Source organism: Neolamprologus brichardi, chromosome 14 (genome assembly GCF_056152115.1).
Source record: "Neolamprologus brichardi isolate AB-2024 chromosome 14, ASM5615211v1, whole genome shotgun sequence".
NCBI lineage: Eukaryota > Metazoa > Chordata > Actinopteri > Cichliformes > Cichlidae > Neolamprologus > Neolamprologus brichardi.
Genome location: NC_142117.1, coordinates 35172596 through 35188425, shown reverse-complemented (window position 1 = coordinate 35188425; position 15830 = coordinate 35172596). Strand labels below are relative to the sequence as shown.

General features: G+C 42.1%; 1 protein-coding gene across 3 annotated transcripts; it reads right to left on the bottom strand.

Annotated features, from left to right (window-relative positions):
• Positions 1-2069: 2069 nt before the first annotated feature.
• Positions 2070-15110, bottom strand: zgc:152863 (sushi domain-containing protein 6). 3 transcript variants are annotated; one of them, XM_006805176.2, is made up of 5 exons: positions 14880-15110; positions 10252-10358; positions 7021-7215; positions 4142-4274; positions 2070-3578 (listed from the first exon to the last, which is right to left on the bottom strand). In XM_006805176.2, the coding sequence occupies exons 2-5, from the start codon at positions 10343-10345 to the stop codon at positions 3239-3241; spliced, it is 762 nt and encodes a 253-aa protein (XP_006805239.2). In that variant the 5' UTR covers positions 10346-10358; positions 14880-15110; the 3' UTR covers positions 2070-3238. The 3 variants fall into 3 exon arrangements, with proteins under 3 accessions (XP_006805239.2, XP_087707856.1, XP_087707855.1); XM_087851730.1 differs by lacking the exon at positions 14880-15110 and adding an exon at positions 14570-14769; XM_087851729.1 differs by lacking the exon at positions 14880-15110 and having other exon boundaries at positions 10252-10814.
• Between the last annotated feature and the right edge of the window lie 720 nt (positions 15111-15830).

The following is a 15830-nucleotide window of genomic DNA, read 5'->3' as shown; positions in this document are numbered from 1 at the left end:
CCGAGACGGGATAAAATGTTTGTTTCAGAGGTGTGGTCTGTGATCTGCTGTATCCTGAACAGGTAACTGTGCATCCTAATGTTAATAAGGTCCAATCAGCCTTAATTGAATTGTTTAATTATACTTGAGGCCTTTATTTCCAACTCCACTCTTTTTTCCCCAGACTGTACTAGAGTAGCTTTAATGAATCACATATTAAAATAATTCTTATTTATCTTGAATTGGATCTCGTTACTGCATCTCAGTTCATATGTTGAAAACAACCTCCATTCTTCTGAATGGCTGCCCATCACAAACAGAAGGTTTGAGCAGCCAGTGGGCGGGGCTTCTGTTCCCGGTACCGGGGGCGTTGGGGCTCAAGAGTTATGTAACCCGCCATGGCGTAGAGCCTTTTAATCAAATATCAACTTGTGTAGTATTCACAGAAACCTTTCTACAACCACCAAACACAGCGATGATTAAAAGAGCAGTTATGTAAATGCGAAAAAATCCTGTAAACAAACAAAACCGAAACCAGAAATTCTCCAGACTTCATGTAACCGGCTAAACAAAGGCTAGTTAGCTTCGAGAGCTATCACAGATTCCAAACACTAAGTTTCACCACGCTCCGACCACAAGTCACTGAAGCAGTTGCAAAAGAAGAATATAGAAAATTGGCTTACCTCCCAGTTTCCTCCGTTATTTTCGCAGGTAGCCGATAGCACCCTGGTTATCAGCAGCTACCGCGGCTAACTAGCGGACATAAATTGGGCCCAGGTGGGGTCTGGCTTTGCAACTTCTGATTAGATGAAGTGGCGTCGTTACCATGATTCTATTGGCTCAAACGGTTAAAAAAAAGTGTCAATCATGCCAATCGGCTAAAAGAGGCCAAAAGAAGCCGGAAGCGGCAACCCCTCAGAAAGGGCCCATTGTCTGTGAATGTGTGGTTAATTCTTCAAAAATATTAAAAAAAACAAGCATTTTTAGGCATGTTAATGAAATTAAATAATCTCTGCTGTTTAATACCTAAAAATTTTACTCACATATGGTGTCCAGAGTGTGTCAGGATTGGACTTCTTGTACAATGTCTGAATATTTATTTATTAAAAGTGCTGCAATTTTTCACTGTTTTACTTTAGAAGCACAAATCTTTGCACAGATGATGTTTATATGTTGATTACTGAATTTCTGGATTAAAATGAGATCTAAAGCATATTTTTAAAAGGGTTTTATACTAAAAACATTTCTCGTTTCCAGCCTGAGTAACTTTGACACAGTAACATCTGCTGCAATTTTTACACCTCTGATGAACAAGTGTTAGCTTTATTTTGATACCAAGATTGTTTACACAGAGTTTGTGATTGCAGAGAAATACTCCATTCATTTTGGGGATGTCATTTTCAAGCAGGAAGCCTAGAAAACAGGTTAAACTAGGCTGCTTTGTTTTTTATTTTTTAATGTTTACTTTTTAAGTCATACTACTTTTATGTTTTAATGCATTTATTGTTTTATTTGCTGTTTTATTAGCTGTGCATGATCAATGTCTAGCTTTTTTTTAAACCATCCTTGTAAACAAATTGACCTGAATTGACTCTGCGACGTGACATCAGATGTCTGATTGTTGTGTTGCATCATGGGCAAAGTTCTCATGCCAGCTAACCTGCAGTCTCCTAAAAGGGAAAGACCAGATTGTGTCATTTTTGTTTTCACAACTTCAAACAGTACAACTTGCTGTACTGTTTCTTCGCCATGCTTGAGTTACCCTGTTTCTCAGTCACTTTCTGGGAACACAATCATTAACTTTACTGCTGACAGCTGTTGTTGTGGACTAACCTGCAGCATGTTGGGGGTAAAAGGTTCATCCAGCCAGGAAAAACTGTTCAGCGAGAAAAAAAAAAGTTCACCCCCAGGAATTTAAAACCCTGCAACACCTTAAAGAGTTCCTGCTGTTTTTAGCAGAGCATCTCAAACAGTTGTGTGAAAACATTCAGATTCATGTAAAAACTAGCAGCTAAAGACAAATGCTGCACAAAATATCAGCTGTGTTTACAACAACAACAACAACAACAAATGAGACGGAGACGTCCAAATAAAGAAACACCTCAACATTTATTAATCATATAATTCTGTGCAATAACACAATATAGAAATAATCATTTTGTAAATATTACAATTTATATACACATATATTTATATATATTAGTTCAGATCTGTCTGCACAAAACAAAAACATTAAATACATTCAAGGTCTGAAGGCGTCAGTCACTCGAGGAACCCAGTAAGGACATGAAGATGATCCTCAAAGGCATCCGGGTCATCTCAGAGATTTGCACCTAAAATCTTCTTTTTATTATTTTTTTTTTAATTTATTTTTTTTTTAAAAGTGCCTACATAAATCTCCAATGATTTACTAAATATATTGATTTCATTTAGTAAATCAATCGACTCATAACTGTAGATTGAAAGCGATTAAATATTAAATAGTTTTTCCTCCATCAGCATTGAATGAACACAGCAGAAACACTTTAAGAGAACATTTGGTTTCCAAGCACTTTGCTGTACATGAAATTAACATTTTATTTAAAAAAACAAAACAAAATCACCATCCACGACCCGAGTGTGTGTGCTTTTAAATCAGCAGCCCGTGCGCCTCGGCCCGTTTGGACTTTAATAGAAACACTGTGCAAAAGTCTCAGACACAAATGCAGAAGTGAAAAGAAACAACACGCCACTGACTTCACAAACGAAGCCTTAATGAGCCCCGTCACTGAGGGGAAAAGGTAGACGACGTCTCCAGAAACACTGAAAACACACACGCACACACACACACACACACACACACACACACACACACAGACCTTCATGTCACCGCCGTCTGGTAAAAGCCTTCCTGTTTTCACACTCTCAGGATTTCACAAGACGGCGATGATACCGCACAACACACACCCTCCCTGTGTCACATACATTTGCTATACAATCAACGTTTATACAAACACACTATACAATCAACGTTTCAGCTATAAATGCACTTCAGTCCTCTTCATTCGGGTCTTTTTTGACCCAACAACTGGCCAATCAGAGCTTATCGTCTAAAATACCATGTGATAGGTCCTGATGCTGGTGAGCCAACCAGGAAAAGTGCGGGCAGTACAGGAGTCTGCCGTGAGCCCCTGTTTTTATGTTTTTTAAGCCGTTATCTGCAGAGTGAACACTGCACCTGTCGAAATCATAAACTACTTCTGAGTCTCTCCGTCCGTCATCATGTGTCCTTATCGTCTGAAAGTGCAACGCGGAGCTGCAGGACGTCCCCGTCATTCATCCTGTCTCTGGCATGTGGCGACTGGACCTCTTCATAAGGCGGCGGAGGGTTGTCAGGGCTTTGGCCCGATAGGAGCGGGCAGTGGCTGCCGTCTGACTGGCTGCTCGGGGAAGACTGCTGACAGCCCGGAGCCTCCTGAGCCAGGAGGAGCTGCGTGGGCCCGGGGGCTGAGCAGGCAGGGATGCGCTGCCCCCAGCTGCCGTACACCGCCTCCTCATAGGAGGGAAGGGAAACTGGAAGCCCGTCCACCATCAGGTCCAGCTGGTCTGAGGAGCGACGGCTGCAGGGAGGAAGGAAAAGTAAGAGGTTAATGCTCAGATGACAAAGTGCTCCTGACCTCTGACCTGAAACTACAGCACTGAATATAAAGTAACTAAAGTTCAGCCTGTGTTTCCAGCTCCCCACACTCAGACAAGGCAGCACATGATGCTAACACGCACTTCAGTATCAGTATTTATCAGTAACCAGAATGGATACTACGAAACCTCTGGCCTTACTACGAGGTGGAGTTGACCTAATTTAGAAGTTATTTATTATAATCATAAGACCGTGTGGCAACAGCTTTGATAGCCTGATAACACTCAGCGTGTTTGAAGTGGTGTCTGTCCTGTACAGCTATTACTTCATTTATTACTGTATTTTTATTATTTTATTAATCCTTTATTTATCCAGGTAAAAAGTCTAATTGACATTAAAAATCTAATTTCCAAGAGAGACCTGGTATCATGGCAACAAAAGTCAAAAAAAGGTAAAGGTACACATACACATAAGATGTCACACCTGTAAAAATAGGTGCTCAGAAACAAATACATGGATAAACAGTCAATAGACGTTTCTTCTTACCTTTGTGATTGACAAGGGTAGAGCCGGGACTTGAGGACCAGGCAGGCGGTGGTGGTGAGCAGGAAGATAGACACACCCACTGCAGTCGTGGCCATGCTGGGCATTGAGTCGTCGGGTTTTGGGATAGGATTGCCTGAGGAAGAAAAAGACAGACATTACTGATGCTGAAAATACCAAAACCTTCACATTTTGTTGCCTTTTCCTGACTTTGTGCGTGTGCACACTGAACATTTTGGGCCATTTTGGGCGTGGTTTCATTTATGCATGAGACCATGCATATGCAGCAGAGCCACCAGAACATTCTGCAGCAGGTTTGAACTTAACAGGATTGTTTTCAGCAGAACAGGCTTCCAAAACTAAAATCAGGTTCTTTAAGGAGATCTGATTATGTCCAAAATTGTGCCTGAATTCCAGATGTGCATTTGGTGTTTTTGTCACCACAATAAGACAGGTAAACTGAACCTAAATGCATAACCCTGGGAAAGGTTGTGTGTTCTGAGTAGAAGCTCTGAGCAGAAATTAATTATCGATCTCAAGATCTTTGCGAGAGGAGAGATTTTCAAGCTGTGTGGTTTGTTTGTGCCCGTGACAACACGGCAGCAGCTTTCCATGAGACTGACAGCGTCAGAGAGGAAATGTTTAATGGTTATTATGGTGGCTTTGCCCGCTTCCTCTTTCTGCACTTTGACTTCCTGTTGCAGCACATTCAACTGAATGGCGACAGAGGAAGTTGGAACTGGTCTGAGGAAAGTAAAGCTGCTACTTCCTCTGTAGAGTGTGTCTGTGTTCACCTGTTAAGTAGGTCATAAGATAAAGACGATAAAGCTGCTGCGTCTGCTGTTTCTGCATAATTGATGCATTTAACTTACATCAGTACTGAATTATCTACATTTTGTGTCAGTGTAGAAAACATTGGGGATGATTTTCAGGTTCATGCGCAGCCCTGTGCACAAAAACAAAACTAAAAGTCCTTTTGTTTTGCATAGCTATTCAGCAAAGCAGTGAAATGTGTGAAAAGTTAAGATTCTGAGCATCAAAATATAGTTAAAAGTACTTAAAATGAAACAGTCATTGCGCAGAATCACACATCGTTGAAATGCTACAGCTGAAGAGGGTTTTTCATTACTTGTACACTGCTGGATAGTTTTATATTTATATAGCACTGATAAATCTGTGAAAAATAATATATAAAAAAGGAAAAGGAAGTAGAGCTTTGAAGTTTCAATACAAGCCCAATAAAAGTGTACTTCAGCAGAATCTAAGAGTAAATATATCGGGTCACACTGCAGCACTGGCGGCATTGTGAGACTAAGAGTACAACAGTTCAGTGGCACTGCTGGTGGGTGTTGATTCTTGTGAATGAATAATGTGGTTTCCAGCAATAATGTAGCCACAAACATTATGAAAGTTTACACATTAACAGAAAACTACGACAGAGACTTGTTTTTACCCCCTTGTTGTTGTTTCAAAAGTTAATGAAATGGGTGTTTTGGTAAGTGTGTGGTGTATGGGGCACCAACATGTGGCCAAAACTGAGATCTCTGTCTCTTAACACATAATGTAAATACTGTACATTTTCTAAAAGAAATTATGCTTGCTGGTTCCATTTTATGAGCTTTCCATTATAATATTAGCTTAAAAAAGATGTTGAATTTAATACATTTATATTAGTCTAGTTATAACTACCTATACGTGAATACTGAGAAGCACAGTCATCCACAAGTGTGTTATTTAACTATTTTTAAGGGATACATCTGCAGTAGCACATGCACAGTCTCACTAGATTGTTAATGCTTAACTTCAAAAGCTTAATTTAGTGTGTTATGATCATAGTTTTCTTTTATTCTGATGAGACTTTGAGTCTTGCGGATGTGTAATGCTGCTGTCAGTGTTTCATTGACCAAGAGCGCTGGTTTAGCTTTAACTCCTGGAGTGGTTACCGAGTCCTAGTCAGTGCTTGTGTCCAGGGTTGTTATCCAGTTCCTCATGAAACCAGTGTTTCTGAAACTGTGCGGTGTATGGGTCACATGATCTCGAATATCTGTTTTAAATATTGTAAAATCTGGGAAATTTGAGTTCATAATTTGCTGAACGCGTGGTATGCTGTATTGATTTCATGTGACTCAAGCTCTTTGAGTACTGCACACTTTAAAAAGCCACGCAAGTACACTTTGTTTTCTTAATTATTTTCAATAGTGCCATAAAGTCACTGGCTGTAAATTAAAAGAAAAAATGTAACAGTGGCTGATACTCATTCGTATTAATGATGAGATGGAAATTAGATGAAGATGATGAGATGAAGCTTCATATTACTTTCTTCATATCGGAAATTAGCATTAACACATATTTGTATGCTGTCGACACGTATTTGGTACACACGCTATCTACTTCCTGAATGCTTAAAACAAGAAATGAGCGGTGACTAAAATGACTAACCAGCCTTTAGACCGGCTGGGCTGACGGGGAGATGAGTCACAGGTAGATTATAAACTTAAGTAATAATCTCTGAGCAACACTGTGATGCTCGTTACTGCTGGGAAATGTTAAGAGTTGTCTAAGAAACTCTTATTATTAAAGAAGGAAAGTTTCATATCATATGACTTCTAAACTGAGTAACTCCAGAAGCCTCAGAGGCGATTGGATAGCTCGAATCGAAACTAACAACCTGCTAACAATATGCATGAGCAAAACTCGTAAGCATGGAAACTGAAACTGGCTTATCAGCTCCATTAAACACATCTAAGAGTGTGAGTTTAATGTACCACTGCTCTTTGCACTTAACAAAACACACAAACCTCAACACCACGCCCTGATCACTTTGCTGAAGCGCAAACAAAAACACAACACATAACTCCGGCTGGAGGCCTTCAAACTCTCACCTTTCATGGGGATGCAGGCAGATATGGGAGGGTGCCACTTCCCGTTGCGGCACCTGGACAGTGAGGTCCTCATCTGGTATCCTGATTCACAGAAGAGGCGGATGGTGGTCTTGTGAGGGAAGCCTTGGCACGGGGAGGGATCGCAGCGAAAACCTCCATATTCTGGCACCAGGGGGTGAGTGCAGTTCATTTTGCCTGCAGAAAAACAATCCATTGTTAGACTACGGTCCTGTGGCCCTAGGCCTGGACAAGTGGATGGATGGACATTTGTTCAGGATCCATCACTGTTGCTGGATATTGTTTATGTTCTCCCTCGGCCCTCCTCCATTTTTGCAGCACTGCTCCATGTGTGTTTGTTTGCTTTTGGCTTTAAAGAACAGGATAAACATTGTGGAGGTGTTTTTCCTCACTCCTTCCTTCCACCAGCTGCCACCTGCTGAAACTAAGAGAGATTTAGCTCCGTTTGGATTGAGGAGGGTTTTTTCTTTTCCCATTACATAAATATTCAGGGGTTTTTTTTAATATATCTCCTGTAGGCTTGCATTGCTTTAGAGTTATGTCCACAGTGTCCTTTGGTTTCACAGTGCTAGCCAATGATTTTGCAGGTTTATCCTTTGTGTTTGCACTGTTCTTAAATGTGTCATTGTGCAAACACTTGTGTGGTTCACTGAATTTATGGATAATGAAAGAGGACCTGCATGCATCCTTTGACTGGATTTTAAATAACTAAACAAAAAAGAAACCAAAGGGCAATAAGTCGGCCTGGAGTGCAAGTTGCTATTCCAACACACTCGAAGAAGATAAGCATGCAGGCGAGGTTTCATGGTGAGGGGTGATGGATGAAGAGTGCAACACAAGCTGTGTCCACATGAAAGCACAGCGAGGGGATATTATTACAGCAAACAAGAGCTGATATGTGGCTAAAAGGTTCCACAGAGATTTGGTTCAATTTTTTTTATGATCTTTATTTACTCGCCCACAGCAGGCAGCTTTACCAGAAACCCAGCTGTGTTCCTAACTTCCTCTATTTCTTCATCTTTCACCTTAAAAACATATGTGTCTGCAGAATTATGGTTTCCTCCACCTCTTCAGCGTTAACGTGCTAAGAGTAGGGCAAGTGTGAAGCTGAGAGTGCAAAATGACACCTGAATGAATAAAGTAAGGCACTTTCAAGGGATTTCACTCGGCTTCTAAAATCAAAGAAACAGATATTTAGACGCATCTGAGCCACAAAGTTGCACTGCAGCGTTACGAAACACAGCTGGTTCCTATACGAGCGTGACAAGACGGTTCTTATTAGGACAGGAGGAGCCAGACAGCTAGTTTCAAACCTCCAAAACAGACTGAACACAGTGACCTGAAGAGAAACTGCAGACATCCTGCCTAAAGTTCATGTAGTGTTTCAAAATCAGTCATGGTAAAGGTGTCATAAGTGTGTTTCAGTCCAAACTGCTGCAGATGCTTTATGTGGCTTATGTGGCCTTTTCAGTGAATTTTCTTTTTTAAATAAGGGTGACTTTTTGATCTTTTAGTGTTTGTGTGGCTTTAATACATCTCATGTTAAATTTCTCTTCAGGTAAGATCAGGTGGAAATCTGAATTTTCAAATAAAGTTATCTTTTCAAAACTTTCACTAAAAAGTGGTTTTCAGTTTCACTCCTGCTGATACACATAAGGTGAGGTGAATAAAATAAGATTATATCAGTTTATTTAACCGCTTATGCAACTCCAGCCGGGGTCACCATGCGTCTGTGTTTGGAGCTCTTTGGTTGCAGAAGGATTGTGGGAATTGAAGCAATACAAAGACACAGGGTTTTACGACATTAGTGAGAATAATCGGCAACTCCCAACTCGTCATTTCTCAAATACCATGGTTCCTGTTGTGAAGAGACAAGCTTTAAACCAAGCCCAGTCTTTGGGCAAAACAAAAAAGGTCCTGCAAAAACAGGACTGTGACCTGTCAGGTACCGATAGAGCTGCGGCTGGAACAACTGACGCTCAATGATGCTTTTTGCATGAAGGGGAAACACAGGAGGCGCCTGACAAAGCTGCATTATGACGTGTCAGGGTGAGGGCTCCCTGGTTCATAGAGCGCTTTGAAACAGTCGAGAATAAATGGGGCTCGGTGGAGCTCTGGCCCATCTTCTTCCATATTTTTAATCAAATTTATTGAGGCAACAGATTTACATGCACCGTCATCAAGCTGACCAATCAGCACGCTTTAGACCAGGGACGTCAAACTCACTTTACATCAAAGGTCACACACATACCCACTTTGATCTTAAGTGGGCAGTAAAAATTCCCTTTCGGTCACGGTAAAGTGGTTTAACTGCACATTTATCTCAGCATGAGAAATGTGCAAAAGTTCTGGTTTCTCATTGCTTTTAATTATAGAGTGGAAAGTTTTGTTAATTCAAATAAAAATAATGGGAATTTGTTTGTTGTTTTTTGCTTTTATTTGTTTTTTTTCCTGTTTTTTTTTTGTTGTTTGTTTTGTTTTTTGTTTAGTTGGGCAGCAGGCTGCCAATTATTTGTTGTTTTAAGGGTTAGGGTGGGAACAAGATTGAAATTTTGGAATATTCTGAAGCATTTTGTGTTATTGTATACATTGTATTGGAACCTTTGTCTAATAAAAAGACTTTTGAAAGAAAAATAATGGGAATTTTCTGTCATTTAAATGTTGATCTATCACTTCATTACTTTGGTGTAGTATGAATGTTGGGGGGGAGGTGTTTATCAGTAGGACAAGCCAAAAAAAAAATCTGAAAAAAGTTAAGTCATTACATGTTTCAATGTCCAATTTTGGTCCCTGGGCCTTATGTTTGACACCACTGCTTTAGATGAACGTTTATGGGCAAAGTGAACTGGCCTGCATGCACACTACTCATATAATAGTTGTGAAAACTAAACTCTGATGTGTGAAGCAGGCAGAAATAATCACTTTCTGTTTAGGTTCTTCACCCCTCGTATCTTTTGGACCATCTGAGAGCAGTTTCTGTCATAAAGGGGTTAAGAGGAAGTGGCAGAGCTGACACTGGCAATCTTTTTCCCTACTTCTTCTTTCAGTCCAAAATGTAAAACCACCACAATGAGATGAATGTTAGTTCTCTAATATTCAACACTGAATCAAAGTGTGCGTCAGCTCAGAGTTTTTGCTTGAGTTCTTTCAAAAAGGTTGCGTGGAGATTGCTGCATGTTTTAAAAGCGACCCTGTTGGGGTCAGAGGTCGTACCTGCAATGAGGAGTGGTGAGGAGGCCAGCAGGAAGAATCCACAGACCAGACTGACGGGTCCACACGGCCATGGAGAGAGGACTGAGGCCGACATCAAAGCGGACTTCCTGGAGACACAACGGAGAGTCAGAGGAGGAGAAAGCACACGCAAACATGCCAGTGACCATCTTCACACTCACACACACACACGGTGTAACGGACGGTCACCAGGAAGAAGTCCCCCCACCTGCCAAAACCTTTCTGATTAAAACGACACCCCAGCTGTGAAGGCAATCACCTTCACCCTGCTTTTGTCAGCTGTGAACCAGCCTGTCCGCTTTATTTTTCAGAGAACACCTACAGAGCGAGCCAGCTGTTGTCTTCATCCACACCTGTCAGCTGCTGAGCACCACCGCACCCTCTGCTCACCAAGTAGCTGCAGCTGCAGCGACAAAGAACCTCGCTCTGATTTTTAAACACAAAACATCAGATTTAAAGCCCCACGTCCTCCCCTCTGTCTGCAGCATAAAACCTGCCATTTTCAGCCACATTTAACTCAGAAAGCTGCTTTTAAAATGCAGAGAAGCAACAATGATGAAGATGTTTAAGATTATAACCCACCAGGATCTTTGTCTAACGTTTGGAAGTACTGGGGAGTTTCTCCAGCCTCTGAAGGAGGTTTGAGAGCCAACGGAGTAACTGAATATCGTGTAGCATCTGTTTGTCACAAAGCAGCGTCAGCCACACGTTATATCACAGCTCTGTGTTAAAATGCCAAACAGTCACACACTTTTATTTGCTTCTACTGGAAATGCAGCAAAGTAACAGTAAAACGTGGATTTTGCTGATGATGGCTGAGCAGAAGTTTTCTGCAAAAATAATCAGATAAAAATACGATTCGCCCACCAGCTTTTCAGACCTTCTGTTTGTGAGGTACAGCCAATCAGAAGAAAGTTTGGCTGCTTGTTTCAGTCAGGGTGCTGATGCTCAGTACAGTTCAAATAAAGATTATTTTGGACTCAGAATCATGCAGAGCTACTCTAAAAGAGACAAACCCTACTTTATTTCACCATCTTCCCATCAAACCTTTAACCGAGACAGCACGGCCTGACTTCAACCTTTCAGGTGATCCATTCTGAAACTACCACCTCCCACTGTTTACGGTTTCAACAGTGGCCATATCGACCACCGCCGCCGTCTGACGGCGCCAATACAAAACTTTCTTCACGCCGAAACCGAAAGCAATCGCCACAGCAACCAAACCTTTATCTCCAAATCACTAACATTGCACGCACACACTTCCTGAGATAAACTGGTTCCAGACCTCTGCCGGAGCCCAAATGCCAGCATGTGTGAAAAGGTGCGTGTAGGTGTACTTTGCCCTCTTTCATTTGTGTGCGGTGCTTTCATGTCGACAGAGATGCCAGTCATCTCTGGAGCAGCCGGGGGAGGACCCACTGCCTCAGCATGCCAGCCACACACACACTACAGATTAACACACTGAAATACACACACACACACACACACACACACACACACACACACATTCACACCATCTCCATCTTCTGTGACCACAACCTGCGTGGGAGGTCTGCATCTTAGTCATCGTGGATCTGTGTGATATTAGAACTTGTGCTGTAATGTTTGTGAAGTTAGAAAAAGCCTGGAGGCAACAAGGCTGCCGTGACAACAGAGTGATAAAATAAAACCAGCCTCATCGGGCCTTCCTGTCTCGCTATAAAGCCCTGAAACGACAGCCAGGCTTCGCTCGGTTTGGCAAACTTTGCGTTTGAAGATGTGAAGCACCAACGCAGACTCGATCAGAATCGTTCTGGAGAGGCTTAAATGTCAGATTTCCTGCCGACTTCAGGCTGCGCCGGTGCAGTCTGGGTGCTGAGGACTGGTGATATGACTGGCTGAGCTACAGGTGACTCCACGCTGCAGGTGCACCAAAAATGCAGCTGCACAGTGAGAATAAGACAAAAACAGAACAATTTCACAGAGAAAATAGTTCCTGGAGCATGTTTTTGACTGTCCTCCCCCATCACCTACACCTCCCCAATGATTTAACTCAGGGTGGCCACGCCTGTGTGTACACATTACACCTTCTTTATCTCATATTAGAGTAGCATTTGCTCTTGTTTAGCTCTTTCTTGGAAATATTTTCTGGCGCACAGGACCTGATTTTTTTTTTCCATGTTTGCAGCCACAACATCGAGCTGTTTGGCACAAACAGAGGAAGCAGCTGGCGTGAGCACAGGTGAGAAGGGGACTGCAACCTTCAGGGAGTCTCGCAGTCTCGTACAACATGACGCAGACAGTAAAGATAAGGGGAAAAACAAAAGCGTGAGTTATGGAAGTTATCAACAGTAGTTTGCAGAAGGTGGTGTTAAGCCACATCTGAGAGCCTGGTGGATGAGTAGCCATGAAGAAGAGTCCACCTGTGAAAGCCTGAACTTTGCTCTTTTTGCTCCAGTGTCAACGTGAGAAACGAGCTGGCAGGTGGAGGAAATAACACTTAATGTCAGGGTATGATTATTACCGCTTTTAATTAAGAACTTTTAACCACAAGTTAGAGTAAACATGTGAGCTCCACCTCAGATATCATAAGATAGCGTGTGATTAAACCTGTGTTTGGGGTCAGGCTCCAAAATACGTCTTTTCAGCTGACCACGCGGTAGAAAATTATTCCTCACTTATGTTTTGAGACAACAACAAAAAAAGAAAGAAAAAAAAACAAACATCAGTGATGAAACAACAAACAAAGAAACAGAAACATGGCCTCTGTGTACACAATGCACAGCAGCACTCTGTGGAAGTGCTGATGCTGCATTACTGAGCCGACGGCAGGGATGCAGCAAGCATGCCACCCTGCAGCTGCTGCTCCCGTGTGCACCAATATTTATTTGAGACACACGAACACATCTCAGTGCAGGAGGGAAACAGGAATATCATGTGTGCTTCACTTAACTGAGACATAAATTAATAGAGAAAAACATGGAAAGCAGGATCATTTCGCGCTTAAAAGCACCATCAGAAGTTTCTATATTATGTTTATAAATAGATGTATACATATGCAGGTTTTACAGTGTGTCGTGTTTTGCATGTATGTTGCATCGCTCTATATTTTATTACTGGTCTAATCGTGTGTGCCGCGGCTACGGGAGCTGCAGATCGAGACTAAAATGTGGTGAAAGTTCAAAGCTAAATTAGACGATCTGTATATGCACACACGCAGAACACTGGAGATCCTTCCTGATGACCTCACTTCACTAATCTCATCCCTTTGAAGAATGGCTCAGATCTCTTCGTGGAAATGATTTTATCCATAAAGTGTTTCCTGTTCAGTGAGTCAGATGTAAGATACTAAAGGTCATAAAATCCGCCAGAAATTAGCCACGCACTAATATTATGGCAGTAAAACCGCTTTGGTCTGATATTACAGGTTCATTTAACCGCTCAATCAGCCAGATCTGACAGAAACCTTCATATTAGCTCATCCACCACAGTCCAGATCCTTCCTTCAGGTTTTTACAATTAACATGTTTTGACTCATAATTTCTCTCATTTTGCTATGATTTTTTAAAACTAGTTGATTAATGTTGAAGAATGTGGAAATCGGCCCAGCTACGCCTTCAGATTGCTTCTTTTATCATTCAACAAGCAGCATAAAAACAAAGGAAAGCAGAAAATAACTCAGAACAACTCATACACTGGTTTTCCTTCATCCTGCCTCCTCAGTCCCTCAAGAGTCAAGACTCCTCGTTCACGCAAGCGTAAAGAAGTTAACGCATTACTGCCAGACATGGTGCAAAAAACCTTAGGATAAATACTCTCACATAAAAATAAATATGAATGCAATTTATAAATAAAACTGACTGAAAAGTACGTCCCCCATCACAGGTCCACATCTGATGGTCTTGGTGTTAATGAACACAACTCAAAGAGCACTTTTCTCACCTCACAACCAAACAATACATCAGTAACATCACAAGTGCGCTTGAGGGTGATAACCTCATTACTCAAAGGCGTTTTTTTTGCTACATCTGAAGCTCGCATCATTTCCAATGTTCATGAAATGTGGCAGAGAAAAGCAGGAAAGTGCTTAAACTCATATTCCATCTGTAGACCTACACTCTTACAGTGCAGAGCCCTGACAGCTTAAACCCATTCAAATTAACCCTTGAAGAGGCTTCAAGGACTCCTGGAAAGCCTTGAAACTAAAAGCCTGTCCTTAAAAGCTGCACAGCTCCTGTCCGATTACAGATTTCTGCGCACAAACACTGTTTGTTATGTAAAAATCTCCCCGTTCCACCGCATCATCATCAGCATGACGGACCTGTTATTTTTAGGCCCTTCAGTCGTTTGTGAAGGAGCTGCTCTTCTGTCACCGCAACAATAATTCAATTACAGAAACCGAGCGCCCCTGCGCGATCTGCTGTGACCGCCGATGTTTGCTGTGTGGATCCAGCGACATCAGAAAAACACCCACACACCAGATCACAGTGGGAAGTCCTCGCTGTTCGTCTTTACACCTGCGTTATCCCGCCGTCACCGGGCAGGTAAGCGCAAAGCCCGACACCTCCTCGGTGTGAATGGAGCAATGGAAGAGAGTGAAAATGTCAGAAATAATATGAAAAAAAGCTCACCTGAGGCTGAGAGCGAGGCACGGCGGGGTGATCGTGCACCGGAGCGGCTGCAGGGCTGTCGAGGACTCCTGGTGTGCTTCCTCACCGGTTTCAGGGCGCGAATCGAGGGTCGATCAGACCTCCGCGACCAGCTGACGATCGCTGCTCCTGCACAGCAACAAGTGGGACCTTTTGGGCTGTTCTCCCCTCACTCATCGATCAGCTGTGTTTGACAGCGACACATAGGCCTCCCATTGGCTGCTGCTGCCTCCAAACACCGCCCACCTGCGCGCCTGCCGTCATATTCTGGAAACGCTCTCTTTAAGCCACAAACACACACACACACACACACACTTTAGTTCCTCTTAGCACAATTAGGAAAAGGAAACTGTGGTCGATTCTAAAATAAAAATAAACATATACAAAGAAACATTAAAATGAGCTGAAAAGCCGATGAAGTGACTTCCTGGAAGCACATTTAATTAAGCAGTGGGCTGAGCTGCTCGCAGTTAAAATGAGCTGAGCCTGTTTAACATGTTTGTTAAACACAAAGCAGACTGCAGCTCAGAGTCAGGTAAGTCAACAGCCCTGTTACACCCTGGGAATCATGTCAGTGATGGCAACAGATTATGGGTGTTATGGTAGTGATGTTACACAAGATACCCATGAATTTACGCAAAAACTGTACATCATGCTGTGTTTCACAAGAATTGAATAATCTACATGCAACAAGCAGGAAAATTCCCACTATTCTTCTATAGATGTGTTTTTTCTGTTAGCTACTAGAGGAGTCGCCCCCTGCTGGACGCTAGAAAGCTGCAGGCACAGACTGTATTTAAAAGATGGACGTAGCATTCGGGTTTTGTAAGTAAAGACTTTTCTGGTTGAAAATTGACAACTCTACCTGTTCTTTGGTCTATGACTTTGATGAATACTTTCGTGAATTGGTGTCTCCTTCATTAGTTTCAGGTG

What these genes read in the sequence shown, in the direction of transcription:
- zgc:152863 (XM_006805176.2), bottom strand. Translation starts at nt 10,345, where the DNA reads ATGTCGGCCTCAGTCCTCTCTCCATGGCCGTGTGGACCCGTCAGTCTG. An exon ending in CTCACCACTCCTCATTGCAG is followed by an intron (nt 7,216 to 10,251) that starts GTACGACCTCTG and finishes GTTTTTCTGCAG; the next exon opens with GCAAAATGAACTGCACTCAC. An exon ending in TGCCTGCATCCCCATGAAAG is followed by an intron (nt 4,275 to 7,020) that starts GTGAGAGTTTGA and finishes TTTCTTCCTCAG; the next exon opens with GCAATCCTATCCCAAAACCC.